We start from the raw sequence: 26,721 nt of genomic DNA, 5'->3' as shown, positions 1-26,721 counted from the left end.
TTTAAAAGTATAGCTGTAGTTTGAACTCTAATGCGGAAATTCTTGGAATTGTTCGAAATGCTACGTGGCAATGAGAAGAAGAAAAAAAATCAAGTATATGAAAAATACGCTAAAATTATGTCCCACTTTTGTTTGTATTTAGTTCAAAATTAGTTATTCTACTAATTCAAACAAAAATGATCAAAAAGTAATGTTTTTAATTTCATATATAAAATTTAACCACTTTACAAACATTAGTCTTGGGTTAGCACAATTTAAGACTACAGTCTAATTTTCATTGTATTCTCTGAATAGTTTTCTAATTCACTAATTTAAAATACTACACTTAGAATATGAGTATTTTTAAAGTACTCAGCTGGCTTTGGTGAGACATTAAATTTATTAACCTAGGCTTGAAATTAGCATGAGTCTGGGAGCTAATGGACCTCCAACATGCATGACCCTTTAAGAATCAAAAAGTCATTAAAAGTTTGATTCCATATTAATAGATCTAAATGTTTTTTAATCAAACAGAACTTATGGCAAACCACAAATGGACTTTCCCAAATTTATAAACAGTTGTCAATCATGTACAAATTACAATATCATTATCCCTATTAATGCCCATGCAACGAATGTTTAGCTTAAAGACGTGTGTGCTAGCTGCACTGGTGTGCAATGTCTGCAGCAGACATACTTTATCATGTGTAACAAACAGTATGTACACGAATATGTGTGTGATACTTGACATGTATGTATGCATTGTGTATACAGGTCAAACAATATGTGTTCAAGATGGTTTGTTTCAGGCTTGATGGCACTATCCCAAAGAGCCCATGCTAGTGAGTGGTGAAGCCATGAACAAAGCCACTCAATGATTCGTCAAAATACTGCAATAATGGGGTCCACAGCTGTGACGTGCTTTATTTGATTAAATGTTAGGCAGTTTGCAACTTCATGGCTTGTAAAATTAACACCCCCAAAACGTTAGAATGCTCTGCACTGGCATCCTGGGAAACATCCTAAATGGTAACCATAAATAAAAGAGGAAATACACTTATAGAAAGAAATGTTACTGTGTTAGAATATGTTAGAAGTGCTTCATGCACAATGGGAGTTCTATGCATGAAACTGAAAGTCTAATCTAGGGCCTAATATGGCTTTGCAATAATTGAATTAGAATGTTTGCCAACAACTTTGTGTCTAAAAATCTAACATTTCCATTGCAAAAACATTTATTAGAAACATAAATTGCAAGATGGAAAAAACACTGCTGGATAATACAAACATCTATTATCTCTAGTAAGAGTATTTGTATTTCTGAGAAAAATTCTGATTCTTTTCAAGCATTTTCAGGCTTTTATTTTTTATTTATGTTTTAAAAAGCATGTTTTCATTAAAAAATTAAGCACAAAATGATGGAATTTCCATAAATTTTGTGCTATGGGCTATTTCAAGTTATGTTTAATTCTTGTCCAATGAATAAGGCTAGATACCCAGTTTTGATTGGCCAGTTACGAGGTGGTATTCTGAAAACAATTAATGGTCCATTAGTGAAGGGTGTATTAATTGTTGTGGCATCATATTTTTCAGTTTGGCACAAAACACATGTACACATAACAATTACAGGCAGTTCATGCTAACAGTCCATTAACAGTTTCAGATTCACATTCTCTTCTTGAGATATCTTACAGAATACTATGCTACTGCCTTAGTAATCATGTAACCAGTTATTATTTCTCTCACATTCGTCCCTCTGACCACTTTACCTGTTTTTCCTATTGATACTCACAGTCCCGTTGCCTTTTTTTATGTTTCTGTTGCAGTATTTTTTCAGATCATCAACATTTAGTTCTCTTCATTTAAGAAAATTAACTTTAGACAATTTTTGTATGATTTGAGTGACTTTTATGTCATGTTCACCACAATTTGGATTAAATATCTTTGGGTAATACTGGTCTATCTAAGAGTTCACTATGCTTCAGAGAAGTTTATTTTGTTTTGTTTTTGAATTTCACGCAAAGCTACACAATGGCTATCTGTACTAGTCATCCCTAATTTGGCAGTGTAAGACTAGAGGGAGGGCAGCTAGTCATCACCATCCACCACCAAGTCTTGGACTACTCTTTTACCAACAAATAGTCACATTATAGCGTCCTCACAGCTGAAAGGGCAAGCATATTTGGTGCAACATGGATTCGAACCCACAACCCTCAGATTATGAGTCGAACACCTTAACCCACCTGGCCATGCTGGTCCTGCTTTAGAGAAAAACTAAAGCTAATATATAAAATAAAATTTATATAAGTCCCTGAAAAATGTGAAATGGTTTAATTTTTGTTTCTTTTGTCAAGAAATATAAGTTAAAAACAAAATGAATTAAGATATGTTGATACCTTTAGTTTTCTTTCAATTTTCATAATATTTGTTAACTTCAAATATGGAAATGATCGATTGTTTGTTTGTTTTGAATTTCACACAAAGGGTTATCTGTGTTTGCTGTCCCTAATTCAGTAGTGTAACACAAGAGAGAAAGCAACTAATCATCACCATCCACCACCAACTCTTTTACTAATAAATAGCGAGATTATCCATCACAATAAGCTTATAATAAGTTATATACTAAGCTATAGAATTGGCCCATAAAATGCATGGTTTGTGGGACCCTGTTAACACAGTGAAAGTAACTGTATAAAATATATCTATATGAAATACTTGTAATATAAGCAAACTAAACTTGAAAATTAATATCTTGTTTAAGAACAAAGAGCTGTAAAAAATTCCTAAACAAAAAATTTATTTATATCTCAGTTTCTATATCTTACCTGAAATACAAGAATGAAGAAAAGACAAAGAAATAGGTAGACAATTCTGTAGATGACCACTTTTTCTCCACCAAGAGATATTACCATCAACATACAGGTGACGATAAAAATCCAATACTTCACTAAAAGCTTTTTAACAGTGACTCCCAGGCAGCATAAGAATGGACTTTCTCCCTTAAAACTAGCTGCACTTAGTCGACGGTGGTAAGCTGCTAACAAAATAACAATCACAAGTTTCAATTACTACATTCAAGAAGTTTAAAAATGCAAAATTTATATTTTATTTTTGTGGCTATAAACAGAACATGTGGATAATATGTATGGCCATAAATCATGAATGTTTGAGAATAAAAAATTCATTCAACTTCATATCTTAACAGTAAGTTCAGGTAGAGGTTGGTAAAAAATGTTGGGACCAGTTAAAGTTTCAATTGTATTAGCTATGTACATTTTGAGTCAGCACTCTCTGTAAAAGTGGTTAATTATAGGAATTAGAACTGATTTCAGTTATCTTCCACTTTGCATTGAGCATTTTGAACATGGCCCATGGTATGTATCAAGCTTCTTAAGACAACTAGATACTTTTTATTAACTGTAATTCTATAAAAAAAAAGGAAAAATAGCACTCATAAAATTACATACAATGAAACCTTATTTTAAGAACAAATGTATTTTAAAATATGGACTTGAAATGCAAAACAAACAAATATATATTCTTGAGCTCAGTGACTCATCTCTGTGATAATTTCCTTTCTGTAAGATTACTACAAATAAAAAATAAAATTAAAGATTAAATTTAACAAAAATTAGTAGAACACAATTAGTGTTCTTACATGCATAACATGCCATGAATTTCAATAAACACTTTTAATAAATAAAAGTACCAAATACTTACTACACTAGGCAGGGAAACTCCATAACCTACAATGCATTCTTTCACATTTGTAAGAGGGTTCAATGGGGTTCAGCTGAATCTTTATTTTTGTGATGTAAAATAATTATCGTATCTAGTTATAGCACAGCTGCTTATGGTATTAAAGATTTTCTACATAGTCTACATCCTTCTGATGAAGCTTTAGAATTAACTTGAAATAGTTGCATGCACTACCTTTTTGTGACAGTTTGTAATTGGAAGCCCAAAACTGTATAGTTACTGTCAAGTTTTGTAGACTGGATTTTTGACAGTAGGTGTCTGTGACGTGTTGGAGATAAATTTCAACAATAAACAAACAACAACATGGTCTAATAGTTTCAAAATGATATATTAAAACAAGGCAAACATACATACAAATGTGTTTTGATTTTTATTGGATGTTTGTGAATTTTATGTAAACAGTGAGCCAACTGTTCAAAACTATATTTCATACAAAATTGCTTCCATGTATAATTTTATATCATCTATTTTTCCTAACATTTTCTTGGGAGACATGCCCCCAAACTCCATAGCATTAACATGTTTTGCATGCTGACTGTGCTTCACAGTGTTACCTTTTCAAACATTCATTATACAGGCCTGATATTAAGTAGTACTCATCAGGTTTGGAAACTTTTGGTTGAGTAAAACTGTACACTATTATTAAACATGTTACACTAGATTGTGATTTACAGTATTTTATCTGAAAAACTTGTGTAATTTTTCATATATGTAGTTAACAAAGATATAGTGGTATCACACAACAGACGACAATGTAACTAAGGCACTGGAAAAGCTGTGAAGGACTTATAAAAAGCTCACAGAGGTGCTCGGGGTGTTTTGTTTTTCACCATACTATTTGGGTTACAGAAAGTTTGGCACTTACAAGACATAGACTCATCTTTACAGTTCATCAAGGAACTCCAACAATAATGTTATTTTCACTCAGGATAAGAACCAAATATGTAGAAAAGCCAGTTAAATTTATTATCATCTGATGCAGACTTTCAGCATATACTGGACTAAGCTGCACTGGATTTTAATTACCAAATTCTGTTGGTATTCATTTAATTCAATACAAAGGAGCAGTATACTGATCATCAATGGCAAATCCAAAATCATATTGAGAAGCTTGGTTGGCGAGTTTGTGAATTTTTAAGCTGCACAGGACTCACTTGAATTTGTATTTCATCTTTAGTGTTTTAGGTACACTATCCATTTACATATCTATATGTTTGTGGCACTCATTATGATGCATTTTAAAAGCAAGTGACTTGTACATTTTCAAATGTGGAGATTGTGATTACAGTGCCCCCAATCTAGCATCTAGTTGTTTGTAATGTTGATAATCAAAATGCATATAATAGCACTCAATTAATTGTTTTTTTTTTTGTGGTTATTACTATTTGTTGTCATTTTGTGATATCTTTAAATCCCTTTAATATATCTGTATAAGATTCCTTAGTTCAATATACATATGTTACTTAAGTCTCAATTAACTTTACTTATTCCTAGTGTTTGAGTTCTGTTTGTATGTATAGCAATCTGTGATTTCAGTGATGTCGAGAAACCCACTTGTTGAGAAATTTATATGCAAAAACAGCTCATTTTGGTTGAGAAAATATTTTACATAGAAGAGCAAACAACGTTTCGACCTTCTTCGGTCATCGAATGACCTCACGATGACCGAAGAAAGTCAAACGTTGTTTGCTCTTCTATGTAAAATATTTTCTCAACCCAAACAAGCCGTTTTTGCATATAAATCTGTGATTTCTTCCTTAATCACAAATTAAACACCAAAAAAAAAAAAAATAGAGGTTTGGAACCTTCTGATTGTATAATACTTTATATTATATTACATTAAACAGACATCAGGTTTATAATATTCTGGTTAAGTGATAAGGAACAATATGTAATATTAAATAATTACCAAGTTAGAAAATTCTAGTTATATAAAAATATATTATATTAAACAATAACCAGGTTTAGAAAATGGTCACTGAGTACTCCAGTATAATATATTATATGAAACAGATACCAGGTTTGGAATCTTCTGGGTGGGTATCACTGTATGATATATTATATGTTTCCATCACTAGCTTTTCTGAAATATCCCTGTTGGATTCCAATCGTTTCTCCACTACATATTGATGTAGGGCAATCCAGAATACAATGGTGTATAAAATCTACCCAGGAAAAGAAAGGTACAAACAGCATCACTTATACAAAATACCTTAAGTTGTCTGAAAAATGTATTATATTCTTCCAAATATATTATATTCTCAGCATTGTATCCAAAATTAGTGTTTAAACTACTTGTTTACAAACCATTCACATTAAATCACAAGCTTCCCATAACTAAAATTAATAGTTTACAAAAAATTACATTTCTGGCTTTTAATTTATCACTTAACTTCACAATTTTCAAAGAGAACTTTATGTATATTCATTCAATGGCAATAACTCGCTGTTTTAATTTATTTATTCAGAATTCTCAACTTTCTTTCTAAATAAATACTTTTAAAGCTAACAGAATATATGTATGTCTCTGACCTGAAAAGGCCTTGAAATTAATACTGTAGCACTAACTAATAAATTGCTAGTTAGTGTTGCAGGATTACATGTGAAACACAAAAGGCACTAGAAAACAATTGCTAGCATACACTTCAGAAGTTATGTTCAAAAATCCTTTACATTGAGTATCAATACAATTGTAATTCATGCATTTCAGCCCATAATTGTGTGCTGTAGCTACAATAATAAGGATGTTGCAACTGTTTAATGTCAGGCATGGCTGAAGCAGTTTTACACATAAAGAATGTTTGATTTGAAATCTTGGAGTCTTTATATATTAATTTGTTTGAACCAGGCCTGAACATGAACCACTATAACACAATATTTAAGAGCAAAAAGAGTCCTATTGGTCCATCTAAGCTGTCACTCATCTAAGCTGTCCCAATCACTAAACTAAAGTTTCCCAATCTTTACACCTCCAAGGACCCCTTTTATTATTATTTTATCCCCCTCAGACCCCATGTTTTTAAAAGATTCCATCTACCCAACAAATTGCTTTTAAACTGACAATTAACTTGTTTTCCCATTTTTTTGTTATCATGTAAAATACATATGTAACTGAGTGTGCAATTGAAAACTTGCTTGCTTAATGAGACCACAGGCTGGGAACTACTGCATCAAACTAAACTGATTTGTAAAAAAACCCTCTCAAAATCAGCATTTATCATTCAAACATGTATCAGGTGTTCCCTTAAACTCATATATACTGCCTCCACAACATTCTTCAAAGACCAGCTACCCAGTTAGAAAAATAAATCTGATTCCTACTATTCAAAAATTTATACTTGTGCCTTATAGTCTTACCATTCAAAAAAGATGATGCATCAACACTGTCAATTCCATTAACAATCTTAAACACCTTAGTCAAATTCTCTCTAACCATATTTTTTTTAAAGAGAAAATAATTTCAGAGATCTTAACCACTCCATCCCAGATATCATCCCAGAAAAACTTGTTTGAAGCTTTTTCAACAAATCAATATTATTCCTAAGGTAAAGAGTCCAAGACTGAACACAATACTCTAAATTTGGCCTTACAAGTGATCTATACAATGAAATTATGGCCTCCTTTAGACTAGTATTCAACATTTCAATAAACAGCTAAAATCCTATTTGACCTACCACTAACAAGAGTGCATTGCTTGGATGGCTTTTTTTCATGATGTTGTTAATGTTATTCCCATCCAAATTATAGTTATAATTCAAAATTGTGATAAATCACATACATTATCTTGAATATATCATCATTAAAACCTATTTGCTATTTATTTGCCCAACTATCTAAATGATTTAAATCCTTCTATAAAACAGCAACATTCTTTTTAAAGCCATCAACATGCAAGACCTTAATATCATCAGCAAATTTAAGTAATTTATTGACTATTCTTTCATCTATGTTATTAACGCAAAATAAAAACAGCAAAAGTTCTAAGACAGAGCCCTGAGGTACTTTTAACATTAATCCAGTTTGATTGAACTCCATTTATAACAACATGCTGCTTTCTTCCATCTGATTAACCAACTTATCTCCCACAGCTAAAGACATAAGTTTTTCACATACCTATTATGTGAGCACCTTGTTAAATGCTTTCTGAAAATCTAGATACACCTAATCTTTACCCTTACCTTCATCTACATGAGCAGTAACCTTTTCAAGGAATATCAAAAGATTTGTAAGGCTAGATTTTCCCTTAATGAAATCATGATGGCTATCCAATAAAATTCTACACTTTGTTTAAAATGCCTCAGTAGCCTCAAACAGTAGCATGAACGGCTTGGATATATGGCATCAACAACTAGGGCATGTCAGTGTTTTACAGTTACAGAAGCTTGTCATGTAAGTGGAATCAAATTTCAGAAGTCTGATGAAGCCAGTTTCTGTGAGGGATGCACTGAAGGTAAAATGCACAGGAAGCCATTTAAGTCAGTGGGAGAAATCAGATCAAAGGGAAGACTGCAACTGGTACACAGTGATGTCTGTGGTCCTATGCAAACTCCATCTATTGGAGGTAGCAAGTACTTTGTTACATTTATTGATGATTACTCAAGATGCTGCACAGTGTATTTCTTGAAACAGAAGTCAGAAGTCTTTGAGAAATTCAAGGAATTTGAGAAATTGTACTCAAATGAATCTAGAGAGCACATAAAAACCCTGCGCAAAGACAATGGCGGAGAAGATACGTCAAATGAGTTCCAGCAATATTTGAAGTCAAGAGGCATTCATCAGTCAGTAGCATATTGTCCAAAATAAAATGGTTTTGCTGAGAGAAGGAACAGAACTCTTGTGGAATCAGCAAGAAGAATGCTGTCACATGCTAAATTACCAAGAATGTACTGGGCAGAAGCTGTAGCTACTGCAGGTTATGTGGGTAACAGAGTATCCACATCAGCAATAAAAAATGGTACTATGCCATATGAGAGATGGTATGGGAAGAAACCAGATGTAGAACACATGAAAGTGTTCGGATGTCTTGCATATGCACATGTCCCAGATGCATCAAGACAGAAATTAGACATAAAGTCTATGAAGGTACATTTCATTGGATATGATTACTGCACCAAGGGATATTGACTGTATGATGAAAAATCCAGGAAGATTTTCATACGGCAAGATGTTATCTTTAATCAAACAGAATTTGGTCAAGAGCCTGTGAAAAATGAGTATATCTCATCAAGTGAACAGATAGTGGACCAAGAAACAGAAGTTAAAGCTAAAGCTGAATGACCAGAAAAAACATGAAACCCCCCATCTGCTGTGGATATGATGAGTATGCTGATATGGCAGCAGCAAATGAATCAGTTTGTCACACTGCAAACTTATGCAGTATGTTAAAGCAAAGCACATTAAGTGAAGCAATGTCAAGTGACAATGCAAAGGAGTGGAAGTCAGCAACAGATCTGGAATTTGAGTCTTTACAAGAAAATGACACCTGAGATCTGGTGGAATTACCAGCTGGAAGAAAACTTATAGGTTGTAAGTGGGTGTTCAAAGTTATGGATGGAAATACTGGAAATGTAGAGAGGTTCAAGAGTAGGCTGGTGGCCAAAGGTTACTCGCAGAAATATGGTCTGGATTAAGAGGAAACCTTCTCCCCAGTGGTGCGCTATGCATCAATTTGTTCCTTGATTGCATTTGCCATGCAGAACAACTTGAAAGTTCACCAGATGGATGTCATAACTGCATTTCTGAATGGAAATCTGGATGAAGAGATATACATGAAACAACCGGAAGGCTATGCTGTTCCAGGGAAGGAAAACCTTGTGTGTAAACTGAAAAAATAACTGTATGGATTAAAACAGTTACCACACTGTTGGAACAAATCATTTCATGAACAGATGATGGAACTGGAATTTGTTCAGAGTTCAGCAGATCCATGTGTTTACATATGGAATGGTGAAAATCTAGCAATAGTTGCAGTATATGTGGATGATATTATTTTGGTTGCTGATAGTGATGATGAAATAATCACTATAAAGAAAGCACTGAAGGAAAAATTCTGCATGAAAGACCTTGGAAAGCTCCAATACATCCTTGGACTCAGTGTTGTTCAGGATGAAAAGAATGGCTGTGTATGGTTAAATCAAAGACAGTATATCCAAACTATGCTGGTGAAATTTGGAATGACTGAGTGTAAAGCAGTTGCAACTCTATCAGATGTAAATGTGAAACTGCAAAAAGATGATGGTGTTAGCACTCAGGTTGACTGCAGTTTGTACCAGTTGTTGGTAAGCAGCCTTCTGTATGCTGCAATGGGAACAAGACCAGATATTGCATATGCAGTGGGAGCAATATCAAAATATTGTGCTCAACCCAACACAGCACATTTGACAGCAGCAAAGAGAATCCTACGTTACTTGAAAGGAACAGCTGATCTTAGTCTTAAGTTTGAAAAGGTACCAGGAGACGTCATTACTGGTTACTCAGATGCAGATTTTGCTGGAGACCTGGATGATAGGAAGTCCACATCAGGAAATATCTTCATTCAAGCAGGAGCAGCTGTAAGTTGAATTAGCAAAAAGCAATCCACAGTGGTCCTGTCCACCTCAGAGGCAGAGTATGTAGCCTTGAATCTTGCAGCACAGGAAACAGTATGGTTGTGAAGACTACTGCAAGAAATAGGTTCTGAAGTTGATTACCCTGTTCGTATCATGGAAGATAACCAAGGAACAATCATCATGGCACAGAATCCATTGGGTCATGCAAGAACAAAACACATTGATATTCATTACCACTTTATTCACCAATGTGTGCAGAACGGATCAGTAAAACTGGAATATTGTCCCACAAACAGTATGACTGTTGACATTCTTACAAAGCCACTTGCTAGAAATGCATTTGAAAGGTTCAGAGATAATGTTGGACTGACACCAATGGATAAATGAACCAGATAAAGTGACGATTATAATAACAGATTGAAAGTAATTGTAAAACATTTAGAATAACTGTAAGATTATTGACAGTAATTGTAAGTTTGTGTAAAACTTAAAATTAAGTGGGAGTGTTAAGAATATTGAGATAAGTGCTGCCACCTGTAGTTAGGAATAACTCAAAGAGAACATTATTCATGACAGGAACAGGAAGTATTGTGATGTCACACTTTGTTTTGTTTTTTTTGTACATGTGTACTCAATGAATAAATACATATCAACATAGGATTCTCAGAAAGCTTCTTATCAGGTTCCACATAAGACCCTTCTTGGGATGATTGCACCTATTATTGCAAGAGATGAACTAGTTAAATGAAATGAGTGTTAATTGACTAGTAGAAGAAATAAATATTCACTGAATGAAGTCACAATAATATTACAAGTCTGTATTATAATACCACAGGATTATACTTTAAGCTTCATATTTTTCTTCACTTTCAATAAATTGTCTAAATATCCAGGTAACATTTGTAATCTGGAGAAACTAAACTTTTGGTACTCTAGTGTGACATATAACCAAGCAAAACAATTGGTAATCTTGTGATTAGCCAAAACTACTGTTCATCTTGGATTATAATATCTCCTGACCACAAAACTGGTCACTTGTTGTGAACTTATCACCAAACCAAACTACTGGTAATCCAGTATGTCCATATCATTAGGGAAAACCACTGGTTAGTTGCTGTTTTTCCCTAAGATTTTCTTGTAAAAGCTTGATGCAGCATCATTCATAGCTTCTCTAGTAATCCGTATAAGTAACAATTGATATACTTCTGAAGAAACAAAATAGGTGGCTACTTTACCTTTTTTTGATACATTAAACACTTTGTTTCACCTTGATTATGTCCAACTGTTATTCACTTCATTCACAAAAAAACATTTTCCTTCTGCCTGATTTAATATCAGATTTTATTCTCTCATCCAGTTTCATAGGGTCAAATCATTCAAAGTTACTATTCCCAAAAGGATACAGAATTGTTATGCAACCTCATTCCAGTAAACAATATTACATGAATGGAAAAGAAGTAGATGACTTTGGCACAAAATAAATAGTGTCTAAATACAATATTAACCTATTCTTCCATGATGGCACTATATGATGTTAGATCTTGGATGACAGTAACACATGATACCAGATTTTTCAATATAACACTAGTTACAGTAATTAAATATTCATTTCAAAGAGATTACTATTTTATTCAGTCACACAATAATTAGTTAAATATTAGTTGCATAAGTATTATTAAATTGTTTTTAAAATAATTTTTGAATATTTACAATAAAATGAGAATATTCCAGGTGTTTGAAAGCTTTTTATCACATATATAAAATAATTTAAGTAAACCATAAACGTTTTTTACAAAACAGACTGGATCAAACAAAAAGATGGCATAATTTTACTAGCAGAAGTAAGACCCATTGTGGGTACCTCTTTATTCAGTTTAACCTCAACTTCACTAACCTCACATGCTTAAAAGAAAAAAAGAAAAGAAGAAAATGTCATTAGCCCACAACATCCCACATCTTTACCATCTTTTATTGTCTATACCCATATGTAGAAAGATGGTTGCTCTCTATAAAATTAATTTTATTTATTTATATATATACACACACACACACAACATTTGCATATAATTATTTAAGAATGTCTAAAACATGTATTAAATATGTATATGCTTAACTTAGTAATTTTGTTGGGTTAATTATCAGAAAGCAATCAATTAAATCATGACTTTAGGGAAACACAACAATTTATGTTAGGAGGTCCAAGGTTTATTTGACTGAGAAGAGTGAGAAAATTTGTACCACAAATAAATCCATTAAAATCATAATAAAGAGTTTGCATTAGGTTCCTTAAAGCTCTTAAATTCTGGATTAAAGTTTATGCATTCTTCTGCTTTTCCTGAGAGTAGTTTTCCTAATTCAGATGTATATTTACTGGGACAGAATGAAAAGCAACCATTTCTTCCTATACCAGTGTATTATGTTTCTGCATACCTTATACAGTAATACAACTGTTTGTTTCTGTAAGCAGACCAAATCAACACTTAAATTGAATGGCTTGTGGTTTAGTTATCAGAAACAGTATTTACCATAGCAATAACAAGATAGACACAATGTTTACAAAAACATTGTCCACTTGAGGTATCATGGGAAAATTTTTTGAGATGCATCCTTCAGGCAGCATGTATCTTTAAAAGAAATTATTATACTTTACAAATCAACATACTTTAAATTCATAACACAGATTTGTATTAGCTTTTACCTTTAAATACTGTTTGTAGTTCACCATAATTTAACAAAATTCTCTGTTTTTACATAAATACATTTGTTGTCTCTGATAGTAAATATGCTTACCTTTATAGCCAGAGGCTGGTAAGAAAGATCATAATACTTTGTTAAGCCTATCTGTTCTAGATTCACTGTTTCATTCTTCTCAGGCAACTCAGAATCATTGAGATTAAGGCCATAAATGTACTGCAGGAGTAATAAGGCTTCAGCATAGGCCACGAAGAATGGTGATGAATATAAACAGGCTTGTCGAGAGTTTGGTAACATCCAGACAACGCAGGACCACAAAAGGAGGACAAAAGTCAACCAACTGTGATAGGTGATACTCCAAGTCTAGGTTATAAGAATTAATAAAATAAATATACATTTTTTACACTAATACATAAACAGTGTACTTTGTAATACTACAACATACATTAAAATCTAGGTAAGAATAATACAATTATTATGTTTAGTGAGACATAATAATTATAATAATACCTATATTTACAACAGGAAACAATTAACAAATCCTTTTTTGCAGTAGTAACAAACTGATTTTTAAATACATGGATGACAAAAGTATAGTTTATTTGATGCATTATAATTCCTTCCAGTTTTAAGCCTCTGGGACAGTTATCACCTCTTGCAGAAGTGAGAATGGATATTAAATAAATTCTTAATCGTTCAATCCCTTTAAGTATTTTTCCACACATGGATTTAATGACAGTCTGAAAAACTTGTTTTGTACAAGTAGGAAAACTATTACATATTTATATTATAAGATAAAATTTCAACAAAACTGTAATTGCTCTTATAGCATTCTTCACTCCAATCATATTTCAGCTTCAAAAATTAATTGTAGAAACAGAATTTTAAACTTATAATTTCTTTTCTCTGACATGTACATGTTACTGTGGAGAAACACCTTTTGCACAAACCTAACTTGACTGGATATTTAATGATTAAAATTAATCTATCTGGAAATACATGTTTAATTAATAATAAGTAATAGCTTTGTTTTTTATTTTCCTGGTGTATAACCAGGAAATTATCATAAAAAACCAGCAGTAATAACATATCACTATATTATTTATTTTTTTATTGTTGTTTTTGTTTTAGGTCAAAGTCACAATTGGCTACACATTGTTTTCATCATACTGAAGAATCCATAAGAAGTATCTTAGCTCTTAACACTAAACACAATGGTATTCATTATACAACAGTACAGAAGCAACACCACCAGCTTGTACAATAATTCTTATCAAAAGCAATAAGGTAAAATAAGATTTCTATTGCAAAACAATTACAGGTCCTTACTTGCTAGTTTTATAAACTTGATACTAATAACATTATGTTTAGTAATTAGTTTATTAAGCATAATGTTGTGTCAATTTCATGAAAATATTTCAAGTTTGAAAATGTGGAAGTTCAAGAGTTTTGAGAAAATTAAAATAACAAAATGTTACCTACCTAAAGTTCCTTGTGAGGTTAAACTAAATGACTTACTAAGTCTTTTACAAGATTTAAAATTTTCTTGGATAGTCAATGTGGTTTCACTAAGAAAAATCTCAAATTACTAACCCTTTGACTTTTTTTTTAGATGGATGGCCTTCAGATATGGTAGATGCACTTAATTTGAAGAATTTTAAGAGAAAGCTTGATAAATTTTGAATGATAAGAACTGGCTTTGAATTTTTCAGAGTTTATGTTAATTTAGTGGATAGGATGGCCAAGATGAAACAAAAGATAGAAGTCCAAGAAAATTAACATGAATAAAATAAAACAAAACACTGTATGATATTATACAGAATAATAATTTAAAAATCTATGTTATTATCAAAATACATTTAGAGTTTTCACAAATTAATAAATGCATGCATATTATACAGCAATGAATGTCATTTCATGGCATTGAATATTTATGTTTCTTAAATGATTATATACATGTTGAAGATATTTTGGTACTCTCTTGTTCTTCTAATAGATGGATAGATTATATTCTGTTATAACAAATACTAAATCATGATGCAGTGGTTAATGATAAAATATACTGACACTTATAGTGAAAGACCTAAAGTTAGGCTAGATTAATATACTAAAAGTGTCATACCCCATTAAGAACAATTGTGAATATTCAAAATATGTAGAAAATGTTAAATATTTGTTCAAAAGCTACAGCTGTTAATGAAAAGATAAAAAAGTGCTTAAAATTTAATATTAAATTCTGATGAAAGCAAACTACTTACATCCATCAAAAGTAATATACACCTAGTAATGAGCATAACTAAGTAAATATAATGTTCAAAATACATTCCTATAACAATTAGGTTGCTTTACAAATTGGGTACTCTCAGTTTTAAAGATATTTTTCACTATAAACTTATTATACTTGATAAAGTTCAGCAAGCCCAAGATACTTAGGTTACTTCTAAATCTTTATACTATACAAATAGGTCAGAATAATCATTACAGTAATAAAAAAATCAAGTTAAAAATAATACAAAATGAAAGGAAATATGTTAAATATTCTAACCAACTGTACATTTTCATATTGTGGTGAAAGTTTCACATGTTTAAGACAGACATTCAAGTAAGAAAAACCACAACATAGCAAATTTAGAAATGAAAGTACATGCATGAGTGAGCATGCAATGTACAGAAGTCATGAAAATGAACATTTTGGTTCTGACTCTTGCATCAAAATATGAAATTAACTTGATAATCTAAAAATGGGTATATATACTTTATAATAACACTGGAAATACATGGCTCCTGAAATAATATGATGATGCCACATGCTGTAGTTATGAATTCGTTATGACACAGTATCAGTTAAGAATGACAAAATATACAGTATAAATAAAGCATAAAAATCTGTCTGTCTGTCTGTTCCTTATCTAACTACTTATAAGTCATTGAGCCAACTTCATCCAAATTTTGTGAAATGATAGTTTGGAACATGGGGCATGTTAATGGGGGGGGGGAAACCTCCACCCCCCCATTATTGTTGTTATTGGCTATTTATTATCTTTCATGCAATTTCATGTTAACTATGTTCATAGATGACACAATAATCTTACAACAACAAAAAAACTGCATGAAATCTTTAATCCCCCATTGGAACAGCAGTAACTATTCAGATTACAATGCTAAAATCAGGGGTTCAGCTCTTCTCAGTGAACACAGAAGATAGCTCTCTGGGGTTTTGCTGTAAGGAAACAAACACTCATTACATTTTTTATAATGCAACATACACACAGCATGGAGGAAGGCACATAAATGTCTTATATATATCTCAGAGAGTGCACTAGCAGTCTCTGTGAAGGAATGCAAGGAAAAAAATGGCCACCACTATTGTAACAATATATAAACTCAGACGAATTTGATATGACAACATCCACCATAATGCTGATATTAAGAGCCATTTCTTAAGTTAAACCTACTTCCTACTTTGACTCATGACCTTACAGTTTCATCTCGTAAGATATTTCTGTGGTCAATGACTATCAATTAATTAATAACATGAAACAGTGTGGAAGGACATTAAAAGATGGGTGTTGAAAGTGAGTAACAGAAAACACCCATACCATCACTACTTTGCAGTTACCTCTTCCTACAAAGTCATCCTGACCATCACACAGTGTATACTATGTTTTAGGTATATACATGTGAGTTCTTATTGCTTATACAAAACGTTTGATGAGGTAATAGTGAATACAATAATAATAAGTCATATTCTAAAAAAATTGTATGAAAGCAAGGATTTTTTCATTATTTATTATAGCATCACCTCTCACATTTTTTAAGTTCATAACCTGGACAAAGAATAGGCATCTCATCTTGTAAATACATAAAGTATGAATTTCATAGAAAGTTTTAAACACAGTGTATAAACCAAAAATAGTTATATGGTGTAAGTTGTAATATTTGACAAGATAGTTCATTATGAATCAAATTCTCTAAGTTAGCCATAACTTATATCCTCCTCCTCCTAGCAATTCTGCATCAAAATGACTACCAAAATGGAACTAGAGACATGTTCAATCAGATTTTACTACATCCTAAATTACCACAATGGTACAAGGTTCACATCTTTCATCAGATATTACTAATTCCTAAGTTACCCCAATAGAACAAGGGGCACACCTTTCATCAGATATTACTACATCCTAAGTTACCACAGTGGAACAAGGGTCACATCTCTCATCAGACATTACTGCATCCTAAATTATCCATTATTAAAACTTTAAAATGTAATTGATAAAGACAGGATTAACTAAAAAGACTGAAAAAGAGCAATAAAGCTGATTAAAGAAATTTGTAAACAGAAGTAATAAAGTTAATTTAATGAAGTATTAGAATTAATGAGCAATAATTTGTGTAACTACTACTTGTAAATATTTTAAATAAAGTTATAATTCTCTTGCACTGAAAATATATGTCCAACATGTATTTAGTTCTGCTCATGTACATAGCTATACTCATTCAGCATTGCCCTCTATATGCAAAATTCTTTTTACATGCCACAAGTCTTTCATTCCCATACACCCCTTAATTCACAAGGTTTAAATCATTCTTGTATGCATATTACCATGCAATAAAACTCCACTAACAGCATTCTTGTATGCATGGTAATATCAGCACTGACTGATAGCAGGTATGAAATGTAAAAAGGTATGAAATAAGAGTAGAAGTAAGTACTTGTTGAAAGTACATTTACATTGTAGGAAAATTATAACTCTCAATAAAGTACCTTACTTCCAATCACATACATAGGTAGAATAACACAATAAATAAGTAAAGTGACCGGTGTGAGGGAGAAAGTAGGAGTATCCTTCAAAAGTGTTCAAAGGATACCCTAACAAAGAGACCCTCTAATGAGAGATTACAGTGGGAGACTGCACCACATCTATACAAGGTATATTCATATTCTTCACTCAAATGTGGAGAAGTTGTGACAGATCTAGGTAAAAAATTGTAAGGTGTATATCTCAATGAGAGATAAAATTATTGGACAATGATCCTAACCACAATATAATTTAAATCTCCCAGATAAACAGAATGTGTTCCAAAGTGTAGAATAGTAGGGTGCAACAGACCATACATGGCAACTAGGAAAGAAGTTCATAATGTCTTAGCCTCATGTTCAGCTGATTGGAAGGAGAAATCCCACCACTGATCTGTGAACATAGCACTTGTGAGCAGACTGAAAAAACATACATATTTGTCCCACTCATATCACACAGACCAGACCTGATTATGAGGAGAAAGTGACAAGGAAAAAAAAAACTAATCAAATCATAACCTAAACCCAATGGGTAAAGAAAGAAGGGAAACAATCAGGACAATGGAATGAAACTACAACAAAATGAAACCAACAGAATGAAGCAACCAAGAGCATGTACAGAACAGATGAGGTCATGTGGATCCAACTCAGAACAAAGATGGAAGATGGCAAGAAATGAAATGACAAAAAACATCTACCACATGAGCCTCCAAAGTTTAGATTATTAAAATTGATCTAGAATTGTCCAAAGGAAAAATTTAAAAGATCTGACTAGGAGTGACATGAATGATCAAAATCATCTTGAGAAGAAGATTGATGGAATGAGAAAAACTAAAGTTATAAACATGATCTAATCCTGTCTGAATGTATAGATAACTAGAGCAAGTGGTGGTGAGCTGGACCAAAAGAAAAGGAAATTTGAATTTAATGATCAAAAGGCCATTGCTTAGGAGAAAATATGTTGGGACTGAAAAGACATTCTGCAATGAGGATGAAATCACCTGGAACACAACACATCAGAAGACTTATATCAAGTGTGTGGATTCATAAAGGGAGATCCACTATCTACTATAAAGGGGACAAGAATGAGTGCTTCCTTGGTGAGTGATATAAGCTACCACCATCGAATAGTCAGAATGAAATATAAAGTGTCAGGCTATTAAAATGGAAGACCTTTAGTCCATAGACCATTGTCCTGAAGCCTTCTGCTGATTGGCCCATGCCCGCAAACTTTGGTAATGAGCATCATGAAAGAGAAACAAATACAGATGAGGAGACAAATCAAATCAATAAGTCCAACAATTTTGGGGATATACATTCAACCACCATTGCATATAGTTGAAGAGGGAAGAATGGAAGTTCAGATAAGAATTGAATAGAACCCTAGCAAGAGATCATGAGTCATGCAGTACGTCTCCTGAAAATAGTATAAATTTGCCAGACCCAAAGGGAAAAGAATTTTCATAGAAGCCATTCCCCAACATATTAGAATCTTGCTAGCAATAAGATATTTAACTGTAGTTGTATAGATAACAGAAAGCTCCTACAAATGCATTAAAGGAGAAGAGTGGATGCTCCTAATGTGGGTGGGTGCTTAAAAAGACACTTCCCAAATAGCCAAATATGGTCATTAAATGTGAAATGTGTTTTTTAATGGATGTATGTTGTTAACATGTTTTTTTCCATGTTAATCTTGAGTCGAAAGTGATGCCAAGGAATGTGATGTGCTTGCTCATGTTGATAGGCATATTGCCGAGTGAGATGTTTACTTTTTCCAGAATTTTTCTGTGTCTTTTTAATTTCCTATAAACAGTGATTGCTTGCATTTTTGTTGGATTTAAAACCACTCTCCACTTGTTGCTCCAGCTCAAGACAGTATTTAGTGTTTCTTGACCATGAGACATGGCCATTAGTGGGTCTCTGGAGATACTCTAGATAGCAATGTCATTTGTGTATTGTGAATTTTAAGTGTACATTAGACTGGAAAAAGGTATATCACTAACAAAAATAATGAACAAAAAAAACAGGAGTGGCGTGAGGACAGATCCTTGGGGCACTCCTGCAGTAATTTTGAAAGATTTTGACATGGTTTTGTGGATTTTTACTTGAGCTGTTCTATCTGTTAAGGAGTTTGATATCCATTTGAAAACAGTATGGTTTACTTTTAGATCAGTTAATTTATACTTAATGGCATTATGCCAAACACTGTCAAATGCCTTTTTAACATCTAAAAATACACCTATGGTTACCTAATTGTTATTAAATGCTTCGTAAACTGATTCAGTGAGTCGTGTGAGGTGATCTATTATTTGTCTTTTTTTTCCTGTAAGCATTTTGAGATTTGGGTAGGATGTTATTTATTTCACAGAAATGAAGGAGGTGATTTGAAATTATTTTCTCCATCAGTTTACCAAGACAACTTAACAGACTCATGGGACGGAAGTTATCAGGATTAGTCCTGTTTGTTTTTTCTTTGGAATCATGGTGATAATGGCTTTTTTCCATGTGTCAGGGTAATAACCTGTTGTTAATGAGATGTTCATGATGTTTGTGAGATGTTTTAATAAGGGACTGGAGCCTTTTTGGAGAATAATATATGATATTTGATCATGCTAGGGGGAAGTGTTTTTCAAGTTTTTAATGTTAATTTTGAGTTCAATGATGGTGATTTTTCTATTGATTGAACTTGAATAGCTTTCTAGTATCTTAACAAGGAATTGTGGTGTGAAAGAAGATTGATTTGTATGTATGTATTTGTATGTTAACATGTTGTTGGTGTTGATAGGTATACAACAGGATAAACTCATCCAACTGAAAAATCCAGCCACCAAAGCTTCTTGTATAAAAAGCAAATGAGTATGTTATAACCACACCCATTGAGCAGGAACTAATCAAACCAAACATTCAAGTAGAAATCAAATCCCCCATAATGCAGAAATCACATAAAATGCAAACCACAGGACAAAGGACAAGGCACAAATACCTGGTACTAAAACATTAACATAATACTGAATAATAGTGTGTAATGTGTTTTATTTCGCACGCTATTTACACTGATGATGGCTTGAGAGCAAGTGTTTTAATATTTCTATAATTTCATATTTTGTATAATCTTCTACCAAAAATAAGATGGTAATAATTATAGATTATAGTGAACTAGATACAATACAAAGGTATAACAAGTATTAGTTAACCAAATAATATGTAGAAGAAATTTTATATAAACAACAAAACATGTCTAATTAAGTGTGAAATTCTAAGGCTAAAACTATGTTTTCAGGAGATGTATGTATGAAACATTACATATCTTATCAAAGAAGGAGTTTAAAAGTGATGAAGCAAAGAAATCTTGAAAGAAAATTCAAAGTGTAGGGAGCAAATGCTTATACTATAGATGCATGTGTTGGAAGAAGGTCAAGAGGCCTGGGTTTTGGACATGTCAGATTGTATACCATGAAGGGAGCACCAAGTTCTTGGTAACTAAGAGTAAACAACGACTTCAGTAATGTGTGCAAAACTAATTACATACCATAATACTGTGTGAACAATAACTGTTCCAAAGTTAGAATAACATGCTCCTGACAAGGTCTTAGTTCTAACTGAAATAATACTAATATTCCATTTGGACACCATTAAAGAATGAGATTTTTGAGACAAAAGAGTAAAAATTAGCCGTCTATTCCAACTCAGTGGGAATATCATTCAGTTCTCTGCTAAAGGTGTCTGCACTAACTGAAATTGTGAACTTTCTCGTCCAAGCTTCATGTAAGTTTAATTAACCTTCCTGTCTAGTCCAGTTGCATAACCATTTGAATATATTCTTAGAATTATTAAAAAACTGAACTAATTGATAAACTGTTAAGTGTGATTGAAATATCAATGAGTAGATTGGAAGAATTGTAGGAAGACTACCTGAATGACTGAAAAGTGATGTATAGTTATTAAATGTATGAACATGATATGTGTTACTAAATCATAAAGCCTTAATGGCCAGTTTTAATGTAATCTCCTTCTTCACAGAAGTCCCAACATCTGAAGCCTGCAAAATAGCTTTAGAACTTTATATCCAAGACCATAACCTGTTGATACACATCCCCAGCAACCAACTAGCAACCCTCATATAATTCACTACCACCTAAATTAATGTTATGTTCAATAACCAAAACTACCTACAAATAAATGGCCTAAGTATGGAGAATCCTATATCACCAGTTCTAGCCAACATTCATAACCCAGATTGAATCACAGGTGATAAATTCAGCCTTACATCCACCACTATACTGGTACAGATATGATAACGTTACAATTGCTAGATTCACATCTACAGAACACGCACTTAGTTTTTTCAATCATGTTAACTCAAAACACTCCAACATTAAATTCACCTGTGTACAGGAAAAAACTAACCAAATAGCATTTCTTAACCTCAAAAGCACTAGAACTGATACACAATTCAAAACATAAATCTACAGAAAAATCATCCATACTGGATTATACATATCCTGGGACTCAACACATGAAACAAAGCAAAAACTCAACATATTATGAAACAAAGTAAACACAGCCACAAAACTATGCTCACCTGATAAAATTAAAGATGAAATAAACAAAAATAAAACAATACTTCATCAACGTCAACAAATTTCATAAAAAAAAACATGGAAAAAATTATATGTACACATCTAGACCAACAACAATAAATCCCAATATACAACAAACTACAAAACCTTATACTATTGTATACTACATGTTCCCAACATCAGCAAAAAAATAACAAAGATTTGGAAAAAAAGTGATAACAAAATACAACATTCAGTAAACACCAAATTTATTCAAAACCAGGTACAAAAGTGAAGTCCATACTATGTAAAAACTACACTGACAAACACAACACCAACATAATTTATAAAATGCAATGCAACTACTGCCACAACTTCTATTTTGGAGAAACAAACAGGAAAATAGAAACTAGATTCAAAGAACACAAACATACACCTTCACACATTTTTGAACACTACAAATCAAATAAATACAACATACCCATAGAAAACACCCAGATATTAGTTGGGAAACAAATATAAACAAATGCAAAATCAAAGAAGCTCTACTTATACAGCAACTAAAACCAAAATTAAACCAATATAAAGGAACATCTTTATACTTATACTAATTAATAACCTAACATCCACCTGCAATGCCCCATACAATCACATACCCATTTATACTCTCATTCCTAAGACATGTGTCCATTAACGGCCACATTGAAACTCTCTCTTTCTTAACCTGAAGATGACCTAGTAAGGTTGAAACATTGTTCTCTTCTTATCAGTAAAAGTGTTAATACCCATACCAGCCATTCTGGAATATAATTGCAAGTTCATTTACTACATGTACAATAAATCAAACACCAGAAAACACATTATTTTAGACTTACTTTCCTAGTAAAATTATAACATCGATGGTTTTTAGAAGACTAAAATTAATTTAATTTAAAATTTCATGATTGCTTTTTAAAATAAATTGAAAATGAGTTCTACAGTAAATTCAAAGATCTTAAATGTAATCTTAAGTAAAAGCAAGTAATACAAATTATGACAAAATTGTAAGGTCTAATCTAGTTGATTAGTGCAATATATTCGCTTGTGTCAAGTATATTTAACAGAAAACACTTACCATCATTACAATCAGAGTAGCCACATAGCTTCCTTTCTTCATAAGGTGAAACAAACAAACTAAGGATGAAAAAAACAGTTGCTTCTTCCCATCACCTGAAGCATCTTCATCACTGGCATTGCTGCCATCTATGATGTCGCCATCAGTGGAAAAAATAATGCTGCCATTTAGATCAATAGCCAAACTGTCCTTAGGGTGAGATGGATCCACAGAAAAAGTTTGTCCTTCTTCATCATCTTCTAATAGCTGAGAAACAATAAAATTCATCAAAACACAGGTCAATGACAATACTAATGTAAGATCCAGAACAAGGGCTAATATATTAACAGATGAAAAAGTTGGAAAGATATGATGTTATACTGTTATAGATTTTTGAATATTATGTTATATTAATATTATCATTTGGTTAAATAACAATAATATTGTATATTGGTAAATAACAATAGTAGGGTTAAAAATGAGCTTAGTGGCATGACCTGCACTACAATGTTAAATTAGGCTTATGACATGTAATTGCAATTTGGGTCTTACTGGTAAATCATAAAACTGATTAATTTTTTGTTTTATTAAAGAAATACAATCTAAAGCCTTCTTACTTGACTCTTGTTGTTTAAGGATCATATTGTTTAGTTTAGATCCATTAGTTTAAATTCAGTTTATGACAAGATAGGTAAGTTATAAATTATTCTAAATTCATTGTATTACTGCTATTAGAATTACTTAAACCTGAAATAAAGACTAGTTACTTGTCATTGCTGTACAATTAAAGAAATAATTAAGTGCAAACATATAACTGTAATAAACTATAATATATTTGACTTTAAAATGTTACACTTAACAATAACAGTTTGTGCAATAGGCTACTGGCATTTACATTTAGTATTCAGTATTTATTTCCAGGCTATAAATACAATGGTTAAGACTAGTACTGGATTTAAATATTCATTGCTTGTTAGGTGTGATGCATGCAACAAGTGGATTTTATTTGGGATTCTGGACTGGTGTATACTTTTAAGGATCCTAGTGGTGAAGATGTGCAATTTGTATGTTGAGTTGGTAAGTTGGAGAAAAAGTTGGAAACTATTCTAATTAAAATAAAAGCAACAGGTAAAGAAAAGAGTAACCTATGAGAAATGGTAGCAAGATTTCAAGAGCTTAAGTTTTTACATGCAAGAATACATCAGCTAATAATAACTTTCAGAAAATTAGAAAGAATGCTTTTAGGGATAAAAGTATTTAATTTTGTTGTAATGAGCCTATTCTATTAAGCAACAGATTTCAGCCCTTGAATTGTGCCGATCAGCAACTACTGGAAGAGAAACAAAAGAATCACAGTGGGACATAGCTGATAAAGAGGTTATAAGTGATTCCTTGACAAGGCATGTGGATGGGATATTTTGTGGGGTTAATAGAGAGAAAATAATTATATAATGTTACCTGTGGATGCAAGTGAAGGATTATAATGACAGAGCAGAAAATATAATAAAAGGAGCTAGCAAAGATGCTGTTTTGTTGTGCATGAGAGGGCTAATGATATAGGAAAAGGTCAGTCAGAGGAGCTAATTAATAAGTACAAAGGGTTGATAAAGTCTTTAAAAAAAAAAGGTCATAACTTAATTTTGTCAGGGGTACAGCCCAGAATTAATTGTGGGCATGAAGATATAAGTAGGTTAATGGACTCAATGTCAGGCATTAGAATAATATGTATGTATGTATGAGCAGATTGTCTTTGGGCTTGTGGGATCAATTCACTGAAAGAAAAATGCTTTTTTAGAATGGATGGTTTATAGTTAACAAGAAAAAAAGCTGGGTTGTTTACTAAGGCTATTAACTCAGATATAATGGAAGTTTTAAACTACCACTAGACAGTGGTGGGGACTAGAATAAACTAAATGCAAAAAAAATAAGAAGCAGAGAAAAAAATAGCATAGGAAATTAGCATAGAAGTAGTTACAAGGGCAGGCTTAACTGTTAATGTTTTAAGGCTAGAAGTATAAGAAATAAAATGTATTACTTTAGGACACTGGTAGGAAGGGAAGATTTTGACAGAAACATTGTAAATGTAAATGATTCTGATGCCAAAAGTTTCTTTGAAATGCAAAATTACAGGATATTTTATACAGACAGAGAACTAAAGAGAAGAGTTCGTTGGTTGGTTTGGTGTTCTATGGCACAAAGCAACTAGGCATCAAACATCTGGTAATTAAGGTAAAACAAAACAAAATTTAAATAAACATAAATAGCATTAAAACCAATGTTTACATCTAATCTACAGTGGTAAGAGAAAAACTACAGCAATGCAAGTTGTGAAGGACTTTCTGTAGCATAACTGTATATCATAACTTTTCAGGAAGACAAACAGGTAAGTTCAACAACCACCATTACTCACCTGAAGTTGGCCTTTCCAGTCCTGGTTTTGAGTTATTTGACATTATGGCCATTTTCAAAAAGTAAAATAATAAGAGTTCAAAAACACTTGTTACAAAATTTTAATTATAACTCACTAGGATGACAAATGGGTAGTTCAAACAGCAGCGTTAGTCACCTGAAGTTGGCCTTTCCAGTCCTGGTTTTGAGTTATTTGACATTATGGCCATTTTCAAAAAGTAAAATAATAAGAGTTCAAAAACACTTGTTACAAAATTTTAATTATAACTCACTAGGATGACAAATGGGTAGTTCAAACAGCAGCGTTAGTCACCTGAAGTTGGCTTTTCCAGTCCTGGTTTTAAGTTATCTGGCATTACGGCCATTTTCTAATTTCAAATTAAATGAGATGGACTTTGATTCTTGAAAGAAAATCATGTTGAAAAAGATGTAATGTATAAATTAAAAAACTTAAATTGCATTAAAAAGGTTAATGGCCTTTAAAAAACTAAAAACTTTCCAAGGTGGACAGTGTCACCATTGACAATAACACTGTCTAACATCATGGACAAACCTTGGGACAGAAGATATTTAAAATGGTGCCATCTTTGAGAATCATAATGATGGCAAGACAGTAAAATGTGGCTTATTGTTACCTGAGTGTTGCACAGACAACACATTGGTGCATCAGACCCAGATAAAAGAAAATGATGAGTTAAAAAACTGTTACCAATGCATAATCTAGTTAGAACAACTTTCTCTTTCCGATCCTTATGAAAACAAGATTGCCAAAGTCCAATACAGGATTTTATTTGGAAAAGCTTATTTTCACATTGTTTACTCCAAGTTGACAGTCAACTGCCACAGATCCAAACCTTGAATACAGGACCATTTTCCATGTAT

The 26,721-nt window shown here is 32.3% G+C and overlaps 1 protein-coding gene across 1 annotated transcript in view; it reads right to left on the bottom strand.

The window, feature by feature from the left end:
* Window positions 1-26,721, bottom strand: part of LOC143230968 (piezo-type mechanosensitive ion channel component 2-like) — a 211,535-nt gene that overhangs the window by 116,138 nt on the left and 68,676 nt on the right. Inside the window, 4 exon segments of the mRNA XM_076465323.1 lie at window positions 2,805-3,016; window positions 5,756-5,903; window positions 13,077-13,343; window positions 23,452-23,697. Of these exon segments, the coding sequence (XP_076321438.1) occupies window positions 2,805-3,016; window positions 5,756-5,903; window positions 13,077-13,343; window positions 23,452-23,697 (873 nt within the window).

This window comes from Tachypleus tridentatus, chromosome 10, assembly GCF_004210375.1.
Source record: "Tachypleus tridentatus isolate NWPU-2018 chromosome 10, ASM421037v1, whole genome shotgun sequence".
NCBI classification, from domain to species: Eukaryota; Metazoa; Arthropoda; class Merostomata; order Xiphosura; family Limulidae; genus Tachypleus; species Tachypleus tridentatus.
The sequence above is the reverse complement of the archived record's forward strand: the minus strand, read 5'-3'. Positions and strand labels throughout refer to the sequence as shown.